This window comes from Hyperolius riggenbachi, chromosome 4 (assembly GCF_040937935.1).
Source record: "Hyperolius riggenbachi isolate aHypRig1 chromosome 4, aHypRig1.pri, whole genome shotgun sequence".
Classification (NCBI taxonomy): Eukaryota; Metazoa; Chordata; class Amphibia; order Anura; family Hyperoliidae; genus Hyperolius; species Hyperolius riggenbachi.
Genome location: NC_090649.1, coordinates 339,326,699 through 339,346,836, shown reverse-complemented (window position 1 = coordinate 339,346,836; position 20,138 = coordinate 339,326,699). Strand labels below are relative to the sequence as shown.

Here is a 20,138-nt window from a genome sequence, read left to right as displayed (position 1 = left end):
GGCCACCATAAGAAAGAGCTGCACCAACTTGCTGTTAACTGCTTTATTTCATCCAAATGCAAGGGTTACAATTTAAGAACTTAGAGTCCCAGTCAGGTGGGTGGACATCCCCCTAAACAATTGTGAACAAACAGTCATACTTGGTGAAACTGCTGTCAGCTGTTTGGCTTTTGCCAACTCAACCACTCACCTGCCTGGGACTTTCAGTTCCTAACCTGTAACCCTTGATTTGGTATGGAATAAAGCAGTTAACAGCAGGTTGGTTGGTGGAGCTCTCTCTTCTTCAACACTATTGCTTACCATGTACTTTCTGGGAGCTTCTATGGTTTAAAACAGGGGTGAGCAAACTTTTTGACTCGAGGGACACATGGAGTTCTTAAGTTTAACCAAGGAGCCAGACCGGAATAGGCGTAATTGCGGCATGCGAAGTGCAGCGTGGTGGAAAAAAGGGTGTGGCCATGACAATGTGAGTGGAGCTACCTGTAATGTAACAGTGTAACGCAAGGACAGTTTTCTCAAGTTTTCTCCCAAAATAAAGTTAGGAAAATTGACCCTAAAGTTAATTAGACAATGTTCCCCATCCACAAAAAAGCAGATATTAGCAGCCAGACATCTTTTGCACCAAACACAGGCCCACAAGACCGTGCAGAGGATCCTCAAGGAGGTGGTGCTCAAATTTGAAAAAGGGGCCTTAATCAATCAAACCCTCAAATTAGCAGTGATAGGTGCCCACTATTAGAGTGGTTACAATGGAGCATCACCTTTCATTAATGGGACCTCTGTCCCTTTTGATCAGCACCCAAGCTTCTTTTCAGGCAAAGAAGTGGTTGCTGATATGCAGTGGTTGCTAAGCATTAGAAGGTGTAAAACTGCAATAAGTGCCAAGGTGCGGTGGGTGGTAAGATGCAAATGTTCAGTTTGTGCTAAGTTGCAGTGAGTGCTGAGGTGTCAAAGTACAGTCTGTGTCAAGCTGCAGTGGATACCAAGGTCCAGTTTGTATTGGGTGTTTATTTGCAGTACTAAGCAGTATTGGGTTCTGAATGAGTAGCAGATGGTGATAAAAAATAATAGGTGCCATGTGAGTGCTAATTGATACAGGGAACCTTTTGAATGCTGGGTATAGGCCAAGAGTAGCTACTGGATGCATGTAGGTGCAGTGGGTGGGACATGAGTGAGTAGGAAGTGCTATGTGTGGTCTTGATATGTGCCATGGGAGAGTAATGAGTCTCATATGGGTTCGGGTCAAGGGTGGTACTGGGTGCTATTTGGTTGCTGGCCATGGACGGGTACTAGGTGCATATAATGGCTAGGGAAATTGGTGCCATGTGAGTACTGTGCCATGTTGGAGTTGATTATGGTGGTTATAGGGTGTCATGTGGGTCCTAAGAGCAAACACTGAGTGCCAAGTGGGTACTGGGAGTGAGTACATGGTGCCATATGGATAATGGGTGTTGGCTAGTGGGGTATTTGTTGTTGTGTGGGTGCTAAATGCAGAGGCTGGGTGTCATGTTAATTCTAGGTACTGGCACAGGGTGTCATGTGGATTCTGGCTGTATAGGTGGGTATTAAGCATCATGTGAGTGTTGATTGCAGGTACTCAGTCCCTTGTGAGTTCTGGGTGCTTGTACTGAATGTCATGTAAGTGCTTGGTGTGGGTGCTGGGCACCAAGTGGAGGCCTGGTGCAGCTGGAGCTATTGCAGATGAAACATGGGTGCATGGTGCAGGTACTGGGAATCACATAGGTGCAAATACTTGGTGCCATGCCTACACTGGGTGCTAGCTATGGGTGTTCATTATGTGTCATGTGGGTTCTGTGTGAAGGTACTTTGGGTGCTAGTACTGGTTATGTGGGTGTCATGTGGAGGCTGTGTGCAGGTGTGAGTAGTGGTTGCCATGTCGGGGGTGAGTGCAAGTACTGTGCCATGTGGGAGTGAGTACTGGGTGCCAGCTATAGGGTGAAAGGGTGCAGGTACTGGGTGTGATGTGGCTGTTTGATGCAAGTACTAAGTGCCATATGGAGGCCTGGTGTGTGTGTGCGTGTGTGTGTTTGTGTGTCTAGACTGGATCTATAGTGGGAGTTATTGCCACTGGCTGAGTGTGGTGTGGGTACTGGGCATTGGTGAGGGGGTGAGAGGTCACTGTGGGTGCTGCTATGAATGGCATAGTTGCTGCTAGGGGAAGGTAGAGTTCAGTGTGGTTATTGGGGGAGGTAGAGGTCAGTGTGGGTGCTGGGGAAGGGTAGGTCACTGTGAGTACTGGGGAGAGAGAAGTAACTGTGGTTGCTGTGGAAGGTTGAAGACAGTGGGTGCTGGAGGAAAGCGAGGTCACTGTGGCTGCTTGGGGGGAGGTCACTGTGGGTCTTGGGGGAGGAAGAGGTCATTGTGGATGCAGCTGATGGACTAGCCACACTGGAATTCCTGCCCAGCCTCTTCACTTCTAAAGGCTTGATTCACTAAAGCGTGCTAACACAGTTAGCACGCCTAAAAGCTTTGCACATGCAAACTAGAGTGCTAAGTAGTTTGCACGGGCAAAGCTGTTACTTATCGCACGCTATTTGGTGTGCGCGAAATGGCGCACTGGTGCACACAAAACGTTGCACCGTCCGCATGCAAAGTACACTTATCAGGCTATTTTGCACGTGGACGGTGCAACGTTTCACGCGCACCAGTGCGACGTTTCGCACACACCAAATTCACGCAGTGCTAAATTTTCTGACGCGCAATCACTTTGCACGTGCTAAGGGGCTATCACTTAGCATGCTTTAGTGAATCAAGCCCAAAGTGTCCCAATGCAGGGGCGGAGCTTCCCGCCGGGTGGGGGGCTTATCGCAATCGGGGCGGAGCTTCTTTTGCACGGCTAGAGGGGCTTTTTTAAAAAACATTTTAAAAAGGCGGGGGGGGGGGGGAGGGGCTTGCTGGGCACCCCCTCTGCACGTGCCTGCAGGGACAGCAGGTAGTCCCCTCAGACAGCAAGTGAACATCAGGAGCTCAGCTATATATTTGTCTTCCACATATATGCACAATAATACAGATGTCATGTTGGTCAGTACATTGTGTACTGACCAACATTTTGAGTTTGTACATTTATCAAAAAAGGAATATTTTGGTATAGTGGACCACTCCGTGTACTAACCTACATGAGTACTGTATTATGCATATACATTTTTTTTTATCAAAACCCTGAGTAACCAAATTGTTAACCTTGGGTTGTGATGAAACAATGTATACATAAGGCAGCAGTGTTTTTCCAAAATATACATAATACTATAATGTTTTCCACAAAAAAACAAACAAAAAAAACATAATGCGGCAGTGTTATCACATAAAATACACATATCGTCGCAGTTTTACCCCACAAAATACATATTTTGTTAGTATTTCCCCACAAAATGCACATATTGTGGCAGTGTTACCTCAAAATACACATATTGTGGCAGCACTACCCCTCAAAATACACATATTGTGGCAGCGTTACCCCACACAATACTTATAATTCGGCAAGGTTTCCAATAAAAATACATATTGTGCAGCTTTTCTCATAAAATACACATAATGCTACAGCATTTCTCATAAAATAAACATAATTTGCATTGTTACCCCACAAAATACACATAATGCACAGTGTTTCTTATAATACAGGTAATGTGCAACACTTCCCAACAAAATACACATAATGTGACAGTGTTTTAACAAAATACACAGAATGCTATAGTGTTTACCGAAATACACATAATCCACAGTGTTTCTTATAAAATACACATAATGTGGCAACGGTTAACTACAAAATGCATATAATGCGGCAGCGTTTCATCAAAATACACATAATGTTCTTGTCAGGATCTCTCCTTTAGCATGTCCTGCTGGTTGCAGTTGAACGGCAACTAGGCAGTTCTGATTTCTCTGCATGCATTCAGTTGCATAGTTTTGGTTGCATTCACAATAAGTATCATTGCCATCTGCAATCACTCTGCGGTTCAGAGCAGCTCAGGATGCTTTCATGAATCCATCTGTGGCTTGTTGCAGCTGAGCTGCAGCCAGACAGTGCTGAATTCCCTGAATGCATATTGCTGCAAAATGTTGCATGCATTTGTAATGAGAGTCCTATCCATCTGCACTCAGCCTGCAGCCTCCAATCAGAGTAACACAGGATTGAGTGATTGCCATTAAGCTGTGCTCGAATTTGCATGCCTACTCTCATTGGGTGATGTCCATATAAAAGCCTCTTCCTGCATGGACACTTGGGGCCTGATTCACAAAGCGGTGCAAACTGTTAGCACCCTGGTGAAAAGCCCCTTATCACGCCTAAACTCAGTTTAGGCGTGATAAGTTTAGGCATGATAAGTTTAGGTGTGATAAGTTTAGGTGTGATAAGTTTAAGCACAAACTGGGTTAGCACCGCAGTGCACAGCTGATTCAAAGTTTTGCGCTAGCAAAGTCTGGTGCACTTCGCATAGAGTTTAATGGCGCTGCTTTGCGCGCGGGACTTTGCGCGCAATCTAAACTTATCACGCCTAAACTTATCACGCTTAAACTTATCACGCCTAAACTGGCTTTTCACCAGTGTGGTGCAATGGTTATCTCACCTAAAGTCTTTTAGGCGTGCTAACTGGGTTACCACCGCTTTGTGAATCGAGCCCTTTGCCTGTTATAGTGTTCAGCTATTCCATAGCTGTTTGCTGGGTCTCGTGTCTCAATTGTGATTTGCCTTGTCGTGTTTCCCTGTGGACGGTTGCTGTTCCTGTGTGGGTTAACAGCAAAGTCCTTCCAGCCTTGCTTGCTTGGACACACTCCTTCTAGTCCTGATACTGGGACATGACTATAGCAGCGGTTGCTATTAGTTTTGCTCCTTCTTGTTCTGTCTTGTTTGTGTGGATGTTTTGCCATCGCTGTGGTAGCGATTTGATTGGCATACATTCCTTCCTGTCTGTTTGTCTGTCCTTCTCTTATTCAGTGTGTCAGACAACAGAAGCTCAGAGCTATGGTTGCTCTGAGCAACCATTGTCTCTCATTCATTGTGTCGGTTATCGGAAGCTCAGAGTTGCGGTCTCTTTGAACAAAGATGCTCCCTTTCTCTAGTCTACTACTCCTGCTGTGATCTGTGCAGTCTCCTCAACAAGTGCATCCCGCTCTATTACCTGATATTACCCATTCACATTTGTCTTGCTTAGTAGGCTCTGTTAGTACTCCTGTCTTCCCGGCCTCAGTCTCAATACCTTGCACACTGAAGTCCTGCGGGGTAATCGTAGTCAAGTAGGTGTAATAGTTGTGGCACCTAAAAAGAAAAATAGACTATTCACCTGCCAGGTGACTCCTTTCTCGGTTTTTAGTAACACTCCCTGATCTCGATTGCAGTCCGGCTGCAAATCTCCTGCACCGTCAAGGCAGAGCAGCGCTACAGGAAAATGGCAGCCTAGCACTGGAGACACAAATAGGTTCCAGTGCTGGGCTCCGGGTGCCATTTTCCCTTCTGCCGGAATACAGATGCCTGCAGCCTGGATCAGGTGAGCTGCGGCCATTGAACTGGCATGGTGTCCGTTGGACGACTCAAGCCGGTTTACCTACTGGAGGGAAACACAATCTGGCCCTGCATCGGTGGGCCAGATGAAATGGCCAAGCGGAATGCATAGTTTGCCCACTCCTGCACTGAGCAGCCTGGCCAGTGGGAGGGAGTGACAGTGTTTGGCAACGTTTGGGATCTGTGTGCACTCAAACCTCTTAGTGTTAACAAATTAATGTTGTTTGAAAAGAACTAATGCTGTGGTCGATAGCCAATGCAAAAATCTTGTTCTCTGTCATTATATTTTATTTGGCGGAAAATGTCTGTGGAGTACACAAAAATGAGCGCATCAGATCTGGAAAATTTGTGCCATACTAGAAACATTGAAGTTGGCCGGAAGCTGAAAGCTGACAAGAAGAGGGACTTGTCCAGATGGGATGACCAGGAACTTTGGGGGCTGGATGTGGTCACTGTGGAGAGTGCAGCTTCACGTGTCTTAAAGAGACTCTGTATCAACAAAAACCTCCCCTGGGGGGTACTCACCTCGGGTGGGGGAAGCCTCCAGGTCCTAATGAGGCTTCCCACGCCGTCCTCTGTCCCACGGGGGTCTCGCTGCAGCCCTCCGAACAGCCGGCGACAGAGCCGACTGTAGCTTCAATATTTACCTTTGCTGGCTCCAGCGGGGGCGCTGTGGCGGCTTTCGGCACGGAAATAGACGGAAATACCCAATCTCCGTCGGGTCCGCTCTACTGCGCAGGCGGCGGAAACCTGCGCCTGCGCAGTAGAGCAGACCCGACGGCGATCGGGTATTTCCGCCTACTTCGGAGCCGACAGCCGTCAGAGCGCCTGCGCAGGAGCCAGGAAGGTAAATATTACGTCACCGCTGCACGGAGGGCTGCAGCGAGACCCCTGAGTACCCCCCAGGGGACGTTTTGTCGTTACAGTTCCTCTTTAAGTCTGGGGAACCAGAGACTGAAAATCTTGTTCTCATGAAGGTTGAAGATCCCGTGCGACCTGTTATAACTGCTGCATAGGAAAACGCTAGTACGGATCCTTACGTCAGAGCCTTTCCAAGTTCTCGCCTGGAACTGGCCACTACTGGACTGTCCATTTGTGCTGATCCTGGAATGCAGCAAGCTTTACAAAGGCAAATGGACACTTACCCAATGAGGTATGTGCAGTACATGATGGAAAGGAAGGAGCGTCAAGCTGCAGAGTGTGAGCTGAAAGAGCTGCTGCTACTTCAAAGTGTCATGCTGAGAGAGCCACTGCTGCTGCAGAGCATCAAGCAGAGAGAGAGATGCTGCTGAATGTCAAGCTGAGAGGTATGCTACAGAGCAGGAGTGCTGGTGTCCTCATGAACTGAACATGGCCAAGGTTTAGCAGTCCAGCTGTAGTTTATTGCCATGTTTTCCTGCTGAAGGAGCAACAACACCTGTAAGTGCAAAGTTTAAGTTTACTTCTATTGAAAAAGACACTGATATTGACTTGTTTTTGGGATCTTTTGAAAAAGCATGCTGTCAGTGTCATATATCACAAGACCAGTGGGCAGACATCCAGACACCCCTGTTGCACTATGAAAGTGCTTAATGCTTTTGCAGAGTTACCTATGGAAAAGGATAATGATTATACCGCAATCAAAGACGCTATCATTGCCAAGTATTAGCTCACCCCTGAGGTCTATCATAAAAAGGTTCAGTCCTTGCAGAAAAGTACACAGACTGTAATGCAAATGTGCCCACAACTTACTTATCACATTCTGACAATGGACTTTGGCCCTTACCAGAAATTCTTATTAGGCCCTTGAGGACTTATGGATACAAAACCAGCTTCTGTACACCTAGCCCAAGGCAAACGTAGCAGGCAAGCAAACCACAGCCTGGATCTTCATCCTCTGTCCTGTTGATCCGCAGAACAGAGATCCGCCACCGAATCAACCATCAACAGCTCGTTAGAGTGAATGACCATATCGTCACCGGTTTCCAAGACACCAGAGAGAAAGTTGGTTCACTCACACCTTGTCCCAAATGAAAGTATCATTCCTGGCTAATACTTTGCCCTTACTGGAGTGGAGGTAACCCTTTTGCACATAGCTTAGACTAGAGTAAAAATCAACCTTGGGGTGGAGGTTCAAGAAAGAGTTGCTGGTATTCTGGATGAGCTCCTGTGTAGTTTGGGGATGATTTGCGCAAGCTTGTGTCTTATTATGAACCTGTCACAACCGCCTTGAAATCCAAGGAAAGAGACAGACTCTCTGCACATGCACACACTCAGGTACTTGGCACGCTTGAGCAAGAAAAGGGGGAGGTGGGTTTATTGTGCCCGGTGCAGGGGTACCGGGGTTCAATAGTACCTAAGTGAAAGGTACCTACTGTATATTTAATGTACAACCTGCCATTCATTGTGAAACTGTTACTGAACCTGTCACTGTCATTAAAGCATGCGTACATTATGTGATGAGTGATAATGACTGCAATGCAACTATATTGTTACCTGTTACCTGTGCTGCAAAAATTCTGTGTTCAGCGCAGGCAGGGGAAGTGGCAGACTCCCCTACCATCTCTGAACACAGGAATGGTAAATCTCAACAGTGGACCTGGTCGGGGAATGAGTTGCTGGCTGAAACAGTGCTGCATTCATCACAGAGTAGTGAATATAGTGTTGTAGAGTAGTGAATATAGTGTTGTATGTGCTGGTAGTTGAAATGAAATATGATAGAGTAATAAGCTATACTCACAAAGCAGGGTTACCTCAAAGACAACTACTGTCTAGGCAGGTGGGGAGATTAGACCTGACCCCACACAGGATTAAGAAGTTGCTCTCCGTAGATGAGGAAAAAAAGGGGGTAACACCCATCCACCAGGGGTGGACTTGACATAGCCTAGTATGGATACCGAGGCGCCACAAGGATAAAAGTATCTAAAAAGTTTAAAAAGCCTAAAACATGAGGAGACATTGGGGGACTTACCACCTCGAAGCAGACACAAAAATTGCCAATGTGTTTGTCAAATAGAACAAGTTTATTTACATACTCCAGGGGACAGTGCAACACGTTTCGCAGGTTTGATCGAGCTTCATCAGGCAATAACAATGACGTAATAGCATGCGTGGTCAGTAGAAGATCCAGGCACCTCTGTGATTGCAATGCAACTATATTGTTACCTGTGCTTGCAGACACTCAGGGTGTTGATAAGGTCCTGATCAGTGCAGGCAGGGGAAGTGACAGACTCCCCTTCCAACTCTGAACACAGGAACGGTAAATCGCAACAGTGGACCTGGTGCGGCACTGAGCTGCTGGCTGAAACAGATAGTGCTGCATTCATGTAAGCGCTACAAAGCAACCCAAGTCTGAAGTTAATCAGACGACAGGCTTCTGAGCCACTTGCAGACCATGCCACTTTCCGGGTGTATTGGGAAGATGGCAAATTGTACAGTGAATCTTTGCAATGCACCGTGGGTAAAAGGTGTGTGAATACCAAGCGCCTTGTGATACTGAGTGCATTCTAGGGGCATGTGCTAAATTCCGCACATGACACATGACAGTCTCCTAGCAGGGCACTTGGGAATCCGCAAGACACTTGAATGTATTCGGAAACAGTTCTATTGGCCCAGAATCAACATGGATGTGACAAAATATTGCAGATCATATGCTGTCTGTCAGGAGAGGGGGAAGGCCAGGGATACCCATGGGGTTCCCTTATGTCCACCACCACTCAGCGGAAGCCCTTGCAATGAGTGGCTGTTAACATACCTGATCCACTGGCCATTGTCAGCAGTCCTGAGAGAAAGCACATCAAAATGCAGTGACGCAGCTGCACTGCCAGCAAAGGGCCATGTAAAGTAAATCGAAATTGTAACAGCCAAAAGAGTGCCTAGGCATACTGATTGCAGGTCAACAACAGGTATGTGTTCAGTGGTTCAGTCAGTTAGTTAAGACTAGGGTTGTTCAGAGATCCTGCAGGCCAAGGCAGCACCAGTTGTCCTGGTTCCTCAAAAAGGACCAGGCAACTCAGGCATGTGTGGACTGCAGGAAATTGAACACCATCAATGCAGATTAGTTATCCTGCTTTAATGGTTGGGTAAAAGAAACATTTCTCGCTGCCAGAGATGAGCGACAAGCTTAACCATAGATGTTTAAAGAGATCCCGAGGTGTGTTTGACGAATGTTATCTACATACAGAGGCTGGATCTGTCTATACAGCCCAGCCTCTGTTGCTATTCCAAACCCCCCTAATGTCCCCCTGCGCTCTGCAATCAGACATAGATCACAGCCGCGCTGTGCGTGCTGTGTTTACATCTGTAGTGTCAGTCTCGGCTGCTTCCCCGCCTCCTGCAGAGCTCCGGTCCCTGCCCCCCTCTCTTCCCTCTAATCAGCGGGGAGGGAAGGGTGGCAGGCGGGGACCGGAGTTCTGCAGGAGGTGGGGAGAGCAGCAGACTGACACTATAGAGAAAAATACAGCCCGCTGCGACACGCTGTGTGTCGACAGCGAGGCTGTGATTTATGAGGGATTGCAGAGTGCAGGGGGACCTTAGGGGGGTTTGGGATAGCGACAGAGGCTGGGCTGTATAGGCAGATGCAGCCTCTGTATGCAGATAACATTCTTCAAACCCACCTCGGGTTCTCTTTAATAAGGGAGTTGCTGCTTATGTCAGCCCCATGAAAAAGATATGCCAATGTTCGGCAGGACGCTAACAATTCAGCTATTTTTTTGTCATTGTATTTAATATGGTTCAACTAATTGAGGAGGTACGTATACTGTAGGAGAGGGCAGTGAATAAAATAAAAAAACATTACACTACAAGGGATGAATCATAGGGCAAAACCAAAGAATGTGGGGTAGAGTACACTTCTGTACGCACTCTCTCTTCAACATATAGTCTAGAGAAAAGACGCCTTAGAGGGGATCTAATTAACATGTATAAATACATCAGAGGGCAATATAAAAGGACTAGTAGACACGATCTGCGCATGGAGGAAAAACGTTTTAGCCATTTATTTAGGGAAGGGTTCTTTACAGATTAAGATGTGGAATGCAATGCCACAGGAAGTAGTTATGGCACATTCTATACCTGCATTTAAAGGGGGCTTAGATGCTTTCCTTGCATTGAAAGACATCCATGGATACAATTACTAGGTAATGCCCAGTGATGTTGATCCAGGGATTTTATCTGATTGCCATCTGGAGTCGGGAAGGTATTTTTTCCTTTTTGGGGCTAACAAGACCATTGTAAGGGTTTTTCCGCCTTTCTCTGGATCAACAGGGATATGTGAAGGAGCAGGCTGGTGTTGTACTTTGTTCTCAGCTTGAACTCGATGGAAGTAAGTCTTTTTTCAACCCAAATAACTATGTAGCTATGTAACATACCAGAAGCATTCCCTTGATACAATGCGATCTTGGCTGGGGTAGCTTACTATTGCCAAAGGATTTTTAATTAGTGGGATATCATTAAAGTTTCTTCTGTAGCCTGTTCCCAGTACTCAGATGAAATGCTAACATCTTTGAAAATTTTACCTAAATCGATATCCCTATGTTTACGGAATTCAAAAATATCCATGTTTGCAGCAGTGTTTAAAAATGTGAAATTATGTAATATACCAACAGAGAAAAACTGCATCAGTAAAAAAATGCGTCAGTAGTGTCTGAATCATCCACGTGGACAAGCATGCAAGCGTGCAGAAAATCCAGTCAAACTTCAGTTGAACTTGGACAGTTACCTGGAAGTAGACCCTAATGTACTACAATGCATGCTTACCGCTGTAAAGCATGTCTACCCTTACATACACCTTTCTTTTTTTTCAACTCCAGTTTTACACCCGGCCAATGCATTACAGTGCGACCTCTGCCTCATCGCATTGCACCGCAACACAAAAAACTTCATTCGTATCACCCTGTGCAGAGCAGACTTTGCGGTGGGGCGTCGGCCTATCGGGAACTTCTGTCGCAACGCAAGCGGTAAGTGTGCTAGGCCCCATTGCCTTGCATTGTTGTTGAGTTACCCTGAGGCAAAATAGGGTAACACAATACACACTTGCAAGGCAAGTGTAAAATGGGCCTAAAGCATAAAGTCAAACATGAGGGAAAAAAATTAGACTATGACAGGTGTAGGCATGTTTGCATAGCCTTGCCGCATTTTCTGATAAATCCCGATAGGCTCTGTTCTCCTGTAAGATGCTTTAGCACTTTATTAGTGACCCTTGGCCTGAAAGACTTGGCTCTGCTTTGCACCTGCAATAATTCAATTCATATGCTGGGCACTGCACATACTGTACACATTTCTATCTCTTCCTATCACATGCCACTTCAAAAGAGCTCTATAACAAAATCAGCTAAAAATGAACTAAAAAAAAAAATCATACTGAACAACAATAAAGGATTAGAAGAGTAATGGTTACATATAAAGGTTAAAAATAATTCATATAAAATATTTAAAATGAAAATAAAATGCAATGGCAAATGCTCTCACCGATGGCCTGTGGATGAGGTCAGGTTGGCCACTGGAGAAGAAAAATCCATAAAGAAGGTGATTTGGGCGCTGGGATCTAATAGACACCTGCAGAAAATATCCGTAATCGGGCACTAAGATGGCGAGTTGCATGCCCAGTGCACTACTAATAACCGGTCGACTACAGAAGTGTTTGTGTGTTAGGAATTAGTTGAGAGAGTTAGGTTAAGGTACAAGGAGGGGAGGGTGCCATTCATGCAAAATACTTAATCGGCTTCTGTGCTGCAGAGTCTGTCCTAGAGTTTCTTACACTGCCAAAGGGGCAGTGGAGCTTTCCAAAAGAGGCGGCAGTTACAGTATTTGTCCCATGGCAGCTAAAGATGTTATTGAGATGATCCAACGATAGATGTAATGTTCAAAAGGGAATCACCTCTGGATCTCCTCTTTATTGATAAGGCTTGATGTTTTCTCTCTTGTGGGCAGAGTGAAATCCAACAGGCTGTGCAAGAATTTGTAGTAAGCAGGGGATGTGAGTTTAATAGAGTTGGAAATGTAAAGTGCATTTAGCTTTTTAATTTATCATCTCAAAATCCATTAATTTTTTCCACCCCTTTGATATATACAGGGAGTGCAGAATTATTAGGCAAATGAGTATTTTGACCACATCATCCTCTTTATGTATGTTGACTTACTCCAAGCTGTATAGGCTCGAAACCCTACTACCAATTAAGCATATTAGGTGATGTGCATCTCTGTAATGAGAAGGGGTGTGGTCTAATGACATTAACACCCTATATGAGGTGTACATAATTATTAGGCAACTTCCTTTCCTTTGGCAAAATGGGTCAAAAGAAGGACTTGACAGGCTCAGAAAAGTCAAAAATAGTGAGATATCTTGCAGAGGGATGCAGCACTCTTAAAATTGCAAAGCTTCTGAAGCGTGATCATCGAACAATCAAGCGTTTCATTCAAAATAGTCAACAGGGTCGCAAGAAGTGTGTGGAAAAAACAAGGCGCAAAATAACTGCCCATGAACTGAGAAAAGTCAAGCGTGCAGCTGCCAAGATGCCACATGCCACCAGTTTGGCCATATTTCAGAGCTGCAACATCACTGGAGTGCCCAAAAGCACAAGGTGTGCAATACTCAGAGACATGGCCAAGGTAAGAAAGGCTGAAAGACGACCACCACTGAACAAGACACACAAGCTGAAACGTCAAGACTGAGCCAAGAAATATCTCAAGACTGATTTTTCTAAGGTTTTATGGACTGATGAAATGAGAGTGAGTCTTGATGGGCCAGATGGATGGGCCCGTGGCTGGATTGGTAAAGGGCAGAGAGCTCCAGTCCGACTCAGACGCCAGCAAGGTGGAGGTGGAGTACTGGTTTGGGCTGGTATCATCAAAGATGAGCTTGTGGGGCCTTTTCGGGTTGAGGATGGAGTCAAGCTCAACTCCCAGTCCTACTGCCAGTTTCTGGAAGACACCTTCTTCAAGCAGTGGTACAGGAAGAAGTCTGCATCCTTCAATTTTATTTTCCTTTATTAAGTTGCCTAATAATTATGCACAGTAATAGTCACCTGCACACACAGATATCCTCCTAATAGCTAAAACTAAAATCAAACTAAAAACTACTTTCAAAAATATTCAGCTTTGATATTAATGAGTTTTTGGGGTTCATTGAGAACATCGTTGTTGTTCAATAATAAAATTATTCCTCAAAAATACAACTTGCCTAATAATTCTGCACTCCCTGTAGTTACATAGTTAGTTTGGTTGAAAAAAAGACATTCGTCCATTAAGTCCAACCAGAAAAAACAGAACCAGATAACCAGTTAAACAACCTACAGTTATGTTCTCCTATCTCCAAACTTACTGTAATGTACACATTTTCAAATAATACTAGCATTTTTTAATTATGTAAATGTAACATATACTGCCTGTTTTGCTTACTTACAGCTACATTTGCAGGAAGATTGTCTTAACCACTTCAGGACAAGAGCAATTTTCACATATCAGTGCTGCTCCCATTTATTCACCAATAACTTTATTACTACTTATCACACCTAAATGATCTATATATTGTTTTTTTCAGGACAAATTAGGCTTTTAGTGTGTGATAATTTTGTTTAGTGTTTAGTGATTACCTTATTTTCTATGCATTTTAAAAGGAAAATTAGGAAAAAAATAGAAAAAAAAACACACGATTTCTCCATTTACATCCATTATAGCTGAACAATAAACAGTGCTAACTATAAGTTAAACCCACACATTTTATTTAATATATTGCTTATCCATCCTTTTTATTACAACATTTAGATTTTGTTCCTAGCACAACATATGGCGACAATATTGACTATATATTGGAAATAAAGATGTCTTTTTTCTGTTTTTTGCTTTCTCATTGCACACTATCGATGATTACAAGACCTTATTTGCAAAAATAATAGTAATATACCCTCATGGCATACATATTTAAAAAGCCAAGTTCCTAAGGTAACCATATTTGTTTTCCTTTTTCATTCTGTCTCTTTGTTTTGGTATGCGAAAATGTAATTGCTTTTGAATCAGTCTGTGACTAAAAAGAATACACAAAGCAGAGGCCTCAACCTAAACTCTATTCTACTAAGAGGCACAGACCAACCAGCAAACTCATGGTGACCCAGAACTCATTGGGGTGTGTAAGGGACTACAATGGTCCTAAAAGCCCCCTTACTAAGATGTTAAGAAAAACAAAAGTTTGCTTTCCTAAACCAGAAAGAATTTGCGATAATTCAGGTTGGAGTGAGCTTGAGATGTCTCCCAGGCACCACTGCTGAATATATGCAAGTTAACCATTGTACCCTTAGAAGCTAAACACACCTCCAGAACCGCTGGAATGCAATGATGTGTCAGCTTGTTAATATGTACAGAGCCAAAATAATCCAACATGCATACAGACTGTTTCGGATTGTTTGATCCTCATCAGTGCATGGCATGGATTAATTTGGCTCTATGGAGTAGGGCTTGTAAATCCGAGAGGCACAGACCAACCAGCAAACTCATGGTGACCCAGAACTCATTGGGGTGTGTAAGGGACTACAAAGGTGTGTTTAGCTTCTAAGGGTACAATGGTTAATTTGCATATATTCAGCAGTGGTGCCTGGGAGACATCTCGAGCTCACTCCAACCTGAATTATCGCAAATTCTTTCTGTTTTAGGAAAGCAAACTTTTGTTTTTCTTAACATCTTAGTAAGGGGGCTTTTAGGACCATTGTAGTCCCTTACACACCCCAATGAGTTCTGGGTCACCATGAGTTTGCTGGTTGGTCGGTGCCTCTCGGATTTACAAGCCCTACTCCATAGAGCCAAATTAATCCATGCCATGCACTGATGAGGATCAAACAATCCGAAACAGTCTGTATGCATGTTGGATTATTTTGGCTCTGTACATATTAACAAGCTGACACATCATTGCATTCCAGCGGTTCTGGAGGTGTGTTTAGCTTCTAAGGGTACAATGGTTAATTTGCATATATTCAGCAGTGGTGCCTGGGAGACATCTCGAGCTCACTCCAACCTGAATTATCGCAAATTCTTTCTGTTTTAGGAAAGCAAACTTTTGTTTTTCTATTCTACTAATTATCACGGTTAAAATGTTATCACATATATTTCTTGTAGTTTTGCTAAAACTTTCCCTAGTTTGATCATAATTTTGAAAATGACTTTTTATTGTTGTTGGATTGAGTTTGTTAGGTCCAAGCTTTAAGACACACTAAAATATTGTACAATTCAGCACGGTTAAAACAATACCACATAAGCCTCATGTAGTGACAAACAGGTGGTACTCTCCACAGCTACACTGGATATATATATATATATATACACAACACCAGCCTGCTCCCTCACATATCCCTGTTGATCGCCTTCCTCTGGATCAACAGGGATATGTAAGGGAGCAGGCTGGTGTTGTACTTTGTTCTCTGGTTGAACTCGATGAACGTATGTCTTTATTCAACCGAAATAACTATGTAACTATGTATACTGTATATATATGTACTGTTGTCATTAAGTGGTTAAATATTGCTCAGTCATTATTAATGTGTTTGAGTTTAGCTATTTTTGGAAATGTGTAAGACTTCACTACATTTTTCCTTTGTTTTTGAGAGAAGGGGGCTCGACAAATTCTATAGTCTTCAAAGTGGACAATCCATGATCTAAGTTTGACAACCCCAGTGACCTCTAGTGCCTTTTTTTTTTTTTAAATCAACATCTTCTAGTAATGTGCACTCCTCTTTCTGTTTTAAGAGTGGCATTCCCTTATTTTGCAGATCTGAATGAAAACAGTTGCAGGAGCTTGAACATTCTGTGCAGTTGGCTACACCTTTAAAGAGGGAGCTTCAGCTCAGATGCCTTTAGGTGTAAGTATATTTATCAATATTTTGCATGTTTGGAAAGTCAAAGCTGTAGGGATTCCTGTTGAAATTTTCAGTACTGTTCTGTTGAGGCTTTTGTTGATGTTTTCTTATTTCAGGATAATTCTTTTTTATCTTATAGTTAAATAAGTAGACTCATCATGGATCATTCTAATCACTTTAAAATGTTATTGCATATCATTTGTGATTGAGGATGTTGTATACATTTGAAGCTACTGCTCTTTACTTTGTATAGCTCAGGGGTCCCCAAGCGTTTTGGGTCGAGGGCCGGGTCAACATACTTCAGGCTGCTGGGGGGCCAGAGTATACATAAAATGATGTAGAAGTCTTTGCGGGCCAGACAATGTAGCATACCTAGGTGACAACCTGCAGTGGACAGCAGTGTCACCTGATGTGGAATTTGATTGGAAATCAGTGAATTACTGGCTTCAATGTGGATGGGTGGTGCCAGCACTGCTATTCTACAGTATATGCGGACCACCAATATTTAAAGATGTAGCTGCCCGCATCTATAAGTAATACAATTTGTGTGTGGAGGGCCGGTAAAAAAAACCTCAGGGGGCCACATTCGGCCCGCGGGCCTTAGTTTGATGACCACTGGTATAGCTTATCACAATTACTATACATCTCACATTTCACATGAACAGAAAGTTTACCTTGGAGCAAATGTGTTTTACGCTTTGCACACTGACTCAATTAATATCAACCTTACAATTCAGGGAAAAGCGCTTTACAGAAATGTTTCTTAACTATAGCTTGTACTATTCAGTGGAGAGAGTAGAAGAGACAACAGGCAGGGCATGAGTGTGCGACATCCTATGGCACTGGAACAAACAAAGATATTGTTTGTCGCTATCGTTGAGTGTACTGCCAAGTCAGGTTGATTAATGACATCAGGTTGATAAATTACATGCTAAAATCTTGGCTGAAATGGCACAGAACAATCAACTCGGCCAAGGATCATCTGTAGCTTGTGTATGAGGCTTTATTGAATTTCTCATGGTTATTGTGTTTATTCAAATGGTATTTATATTTTGGGGCAATATTTTTGCTTTCCTGTGGTATCGATTTACTGAGGTTAGAGAGCAGTGGATTACTTTAGAGAACACATTATATCAAAACATAAGTTAGCAAATTAGAGTTTGTTGCAGTCACATGAGTTCAACTACAGTAAGAACTTATCTTTAATAAATCTAAGACAGCCAGTACTTACTAAGAAATCATTGTCATCAGGGGCGAGCCTGGGCGGGTGCTGCGGGTGCAAGGCACCCAGGCGCCTGCCTCTGAGAGGCACCGCCCGGCCGCTGCTCTCCCCCTGTGGCCGCCGCTCTCCCCCTGTGGCCGAAGCTCGCTCGCTCCCTATAGCCGCCGGCGCCGCCGCGTCAGACCTCGATCAGGCGGGCGGGCGCTAGGACCTAGCACGCCGCACTGATATGCGGAAGTGACTTCACTTCCGCATATAGAGCGGGTACGTCCAGCGCCCTCTTACTAGTCGGGTCGCCCGTTGATTGAGGTCTGAAGCTGCGGCAAGGTGAGGGGGGAGCGGCGGCAGCGGCTAGAGGGGAGGGGAGCGCTCCTGTCACTAACTACCTAAACGGGGACCCTATACCCCCTGGCTACCTAGACTGGGCACATATACCCCCTGGCTACCTATGCTGGGCACATATACCCCCTGGCTACCTATGCTGGGCACATATACCCCCTGGCTACCTATGCTGGGCACATATACCCCCTGGCTACCTATGCTGGGCACATATACCCCCTGGCTACCTATGCTGGGCACATATACCCCCTGGCTACCTATGCTGGGCACATATACCCCCTGGCTACCTATGCTGGGCACATATACCCCCTGGCTACCTATGCTGGGCACATATACCCCCTGGCTACCTATGCTGGGCACATATACCCCCTGGCTACCTATGCTGGGCACATATACCCCCTGGCTACCTATGCTGGGCACATATACCCGCTGGCTACCTATGCTGGGCACATATACCCCCTGGCTACCTATGCTGGGCACATATACCCCCTGTCTACCTATGCTGGGCCCATATACCCCCTGTCTACCTATGCTGGGCCCATATACCCCCTGTCTACCTATGCTGGGCACATATACTCCCTGTCTACCTATGCTGGGCACATATACCTCCTGTCTACCTATGCTGGGCACATATACCCCCTGTCTACCTATGCTGGGCACATATACCCCCTGGCTACATATGCTGGGACATATACCCCTGCCTTCATATGCTGGGACATATACACCTGCCTACATATGCTGGGACATATACACCTGCCTACATATACTGGGGACATATACCCCTGCCTACATATACTGGGCACATATATCCCTGCCTATATATTCTGGGGACACTGGCTGTTTGTCATTATGTGTATTTACTGGTGAAAATCTGTATCTTATTATGTGCATTTGCTGGTGAAAAGCTGTCTTATTATGTGCATTTGCTGGTGAAAAGCTGTCTCTTATTATGTGCATTTGCTGGTGAAAAGCGGTCTCTTGTTATGTGCATTTACTGGTGAAAAGCGGTCTCTTGTTATGTGCATTTACTGGTGAAAAGCGGTCTCTTGTTATGTGCATTTACTGGTGAAAAGCGGTCTCTTGTTATGTGCATTTACTGGTGAAAAGCGGTCTCTTGTTATGTGCATTTACTGGTGAAAAGCGGTCTCTTGTTATGTGCATTTACTGGTGAAAAGCGGTCTCTTGTTATGTGCATTTAGTGGGGAAATTTTGTCAGTGAAAATCTTTTGTCAGTAATTTTTTTGGTATTTGTCAGTAAAAAATAACGTGAAAGGGTGGTAACACTGGCAGGCTGCGTGGCGCAACGGGAAAGATACAGGCAGCCCACCTTGGGCTTGGCAGGGGGGAGGAGCCGACATCAGCGAGGGAGAGTAGGGTGGCCGCAGGCAGCCATAAATACGCAGTGTGTGGCTGCGTCGCACTCGCAGAGCCTCTCAGCCTGAGTCAGTCCAGAGACTAGCAGACTCGCAGGCAGCCAAAGCCAGCCAGGAGCAAGCCCATGGAAGAGGGGTAGGAATGGGGTATCACATGCATGCGTAAAGAGGTGGAAGGTGTGGGTGTGATTAGGCAGGACATGGATGTGGTTATGTGGTTGGGCGCGGTTAATTTAACCACTCCCATAGGCGCCAGAGAAAATCTTGCACCCAGGTGCCAGGCACCCCAGGCTCACCCCTGATTGTCATTGTGTTTGCTGCACATGTTTGACATCACACAACTGATCATTTACTAGCTTTTTTTTAGCAACCACAAGTTAGGCAAGGGCTAAAAACATTTGTCACACATCAGCAAAAAAAGATTAAAAAAAAGATACAAAAAATCCAGTGCAGGTTTGCTGTATCACGTCCGGCATTCTCCACTATTCTCCAACCTTTGGAAATAAATCTCTGTGTGTTCAGAGTGAAAGCTTTGCACACATGGTAGATAATCCTTGGCTAAAGACTCATGCACACGCTCTACAGCGGTCTTTTATGCAGCACAATTATCAAAAAACTTTTGTTGTGAAACAATTTGAAACAACCAGAAAAAGTTGCTAACTATTTTTTAAACAACCGATAAGACTGATAAGACGTCAATCCAACAGTTGGATTGATGTCTTATCAGTCTTATCAGTTGTTTGAACAATAACAAGAAACTTTTTCTGGTTGTTTCACAACAAAAGTTGTTTGATAATTGTGTTGCATAAAAGACTGCTGTTGAGCGTGTGCATGGGGCTATTGCTTTGTGCTATCTCAGGAGGGAATCT

The 20,138-nt window shown here is 44.6% G+C and overlaps 1 protein-coding gene across 2 annotated transcripts in view; it reads left to right on the top strand.

Annotated features, from left to right (window-relative positions):
• TIAM2 (TIAM Rac1 associated GEF 2) overlaps positions 1-20,138 on the top strand; it is a 1,035,624-nt gene that overhangs the window by 146,706 nt on the left and 868,780 nt on the right. For both annotated transcript variants that reach the window (XM_068231884.1, XM_068231882.1), the window contains exon 2: positions 16,249-16,338. In XM_068231884.1, coding sequence (XP_068087985.1) covers positions 16,327-16,338 — 12 coding nt within the window. In that variant the 5' untranslated portion in view covers positions 16,249-16,326. The remainder of the gene's footprint in view (positions 1-16,248; positions 16,339-20,138) is intronic.